This window comes from Triplophysa rosa, linkage group LG22 (assembly GCF_024868665.1).
Source record: "Triplophysa rosa linkage group LG22, Trosa_1v2, whole genome shotgun sequence".
Lineage (NCBI taxonomy): Eukaryota > Metazoa > Chordata > Actinopteri > Cypriniformes > Nemacheilidae > Triplophysa > Triplophysa rosa.
The window spans coordinates 7824861-7827755 of NC_079911.1; the positions used below are offsets into that span (position 1 = coordinate 7824861).

General features: G+C 35.4%; 1 protein-coding gene across 1 annotated transcript; it reads left to right on the top strand.

The window, feature by feature from the left end:
* Positions 1-1145: 1145 nt before the first annotated feature.
* On the top strand, positions 1146-2435 carry ccl19b (chemokine (C-C motif) ligand 19b). The gene is made up of 4 exons (XM_057321583.1): positions 1146-1301; positions 1590-1710; positions 1810-1922; positions 2046-2435. The coding sequence occupies exons 1-4, from the start codon at positions 1223-1225 to the stop codon at positions 2066-2068; spliced, it is 336 nt and encodes a 111-aa protein (XP_057177566.1). The 5' UTR covers positions 1146-1222; the 3' UTR covers positions 2069-2435.
* Positions 2436-2895: the final 460 nt, after the last annotated feature.

A 2895-nucleotide genomic window follows, 5' to 3' on the forward strand; every position in this document is an offset into this window, starting at 1 on the left:
TGCTATTTTTCCCAATCAGACTTACCACTTTTTGCCTGATGGGTGTCAAAAATATTCCAGAGGAATCTAGTCATAGACCATTAAAATGACTGAGAAAAAGGGGTGGGCTATTTATGAGTAAGTTGCAAGGACACAGAACATCTCTGCATGCTTTTTTTGTACAGGCAAGCAACTTTGCATTTTCTTCTTGGAAATGAAATTCAGTTAACTCGGTATACTATTTTAAATAGACATTACAGAAGAAAAAAATATTACTACTGCAAGCAGTTGCATATTGCACTATATTGCCAGAAGATATTTTGAGAAATGTCTCTGTGGTTCTGCGTCTATACGATGGAAGTCAATAGGGGTCAATTTTGTTTGGTTACCAACGTTCTTCGAAGTATCTTTTTATGTTCTGCAGAAGAAAGTCATACAGGTTTAAATGATGTGCGGATGAATTAATGATGAAAGAATTTTTGGGTGAACCGTCCCTTTAAGCCATAACGAACATCACACTCCTAATTATTGTGATCTCAAAGTGCAACACTTTCCAAAAACATGAATAGGATGATTTGTCCTCCAGCACACTGACAGCAAGTACATGTTCTTGCATTTTTCACGTTGGAGTCCATCCAGAGCTTCTGAACACACTTATTAGTTCATACATAACCAGATTTATGCAGAAACTGGTCATTGAATGTTATCTGCAAGTAAGTTATAAAACACGTTAATACCTACTTAATATCCAATTATACATTTTTTGTTTTTATGGACACACTGTGTAAACTTTCACGCTGCAGTGTGGCCAAAGTATGTGGACTTTAACATCTCCGATAATCTGGAGTCCACCAGCTGCCAAAAACAATACACTTTGTTTGCATACGTACAGTATGTACAAACCGTTTCTCAGCTATCCAGTACATGACATTCACTAATAGGTCTATAATTTCACTCTTTGTTTCCCATCAGGGAGTGACACTGATAAGCACATTTCAAAAGCCCATAGGACAAGTTGAAACTTTCCCTTCAAAGAATGAATGACCCCTTTCGGCAGGTGCCTCCATTTCCAGGTAACAAAAGAAGGTGAAAGGCTTTTTTAAGAGGGTTGGATTTACAGGAAACGGGTGCTTGAAAGAGCCAGGAAAGTGAAAGTTAATAAAGCGTATAAATGGCACATAAGCACCGGGCAGGGCTCATATCTGCCGAACACAAGTGAGATAACATATAGCAAAGGACAAAAATGATGTTCTCCAACTCGCTGACATTGTGGGCAGGTGTTCTGCTTATTCTGAGCATCACTTTATGGAGCAGCACAACAGGTGAATATAAAAATACAATTATTTATCGTCTATCATTTTAAGCAGTTATGTATCTAACGTGTCTCTGAACGTCAATATGAACACATTTTTGTGATAATGTTTTGATGAACTATTTTGTACAGAAGGTGCATGCATTAGATGTTGCTTTTGAAATGTAATATACTGTACATAAAAAGACATTTAATGCAAAGAATGCAAAAACTTTGTCTTTTTGAATGCGAAGATCAGCTATACATGAGACTATTTATGTTGGTAATGGTTAACAATCTGTGCACTGTTTAACTACAGCTCAAAGTGATGTGGCAGCAGATTGCTGTTTAACCACCAGCGACCGACGGATCCCGAAAAGGGTTGTGATGTCTTTTACCATTCAGACTGGAGATGGACCATGCAAAATTCCTGCCACTGTGTAAGTCGCTTCACATCTTAAAACATTAGACGCACAATTCTTCAGAAAACTTAAATACGTCTGTGGCTGAAATAATGAAAAATGATTGAATTTTTACAGGTTTGTCACAAAGAGGGGCTTTAAACTCTGTGCACCCTTTCCAAGCGAGAGTTCATGGGTCACTGAACTGATTTATAACATAATATCAGGACCGAAGCCCAAAAAACCAAAAGGTATATAGCATAACATATATGCACGTGCGCAAACACACATAAAATAACCTTTATTATATATACCTTATAACTTTATAACCTTATAACTTTATAGCTATAACTTTCTGCTCTCTCTGCTTACAGGAAAGAAACATAGAAAACTGTAAACAGTTTCCTCACAGATTATGCAGCTCCAACCTGATGTCACACTACAAGTTTACTACACATTTACTATAGTACTGATCCTGGCTTATAGTACTCAGCCGTAATTGTAAATGTAGTGTGTTCACTACATGTGGACTTTGGTCAAAGTGTGAATTTGATGTGATAGGAATAAGCATTTCAAGATATGAGTTATTGCTGAGATGTGAACCCTTACACATAGTCTATATGAAGAGATATTGATAAGTTGTTTTATTGTCTATACGCAAATGTTTAGTTTGTATTAAGCTACTGTTTTTCTGAGCCAGTAAATGAGATGTTATTTTTTCTATGTTTTTTGTAATAAATAAATAAAATACCATACATGTTAAATATGAAACTCCTGTGCATTTTTTGTTCTTAAAATAAATTAAAATATAGCCAGTATTTTTATTGGTTAAACCTATTATATTTGTTAATATTAGTTTAAGCATTAGAACATGATCTAACAATGAACAATACGTCTACAGCATTTAGTAATTTACTGTAAATTAAATTTTCATGTTAAATTCACTAATTTACTAATACTTTTCTAAAATTAATGATGGATCCAACTGTGGAAATGGCTTGCAGATCTTATAGATCCAAAATTAGAGTCCAGTTTCACGAGATCTCTCCCCATCAGGAACTTATTAAATCTGAAAATATCAACTCCGTTGTGAGTTAAAACTTCAAATCAACCACCAGGTAGATACAGCGATGAAGGAGAGAACAGCATGCAGGAGACGAAGTGATGTTGAATAAATTGAAAGATGGTTTATTGAATAATCTCAGCTGTGCTTCAATGCTCAGT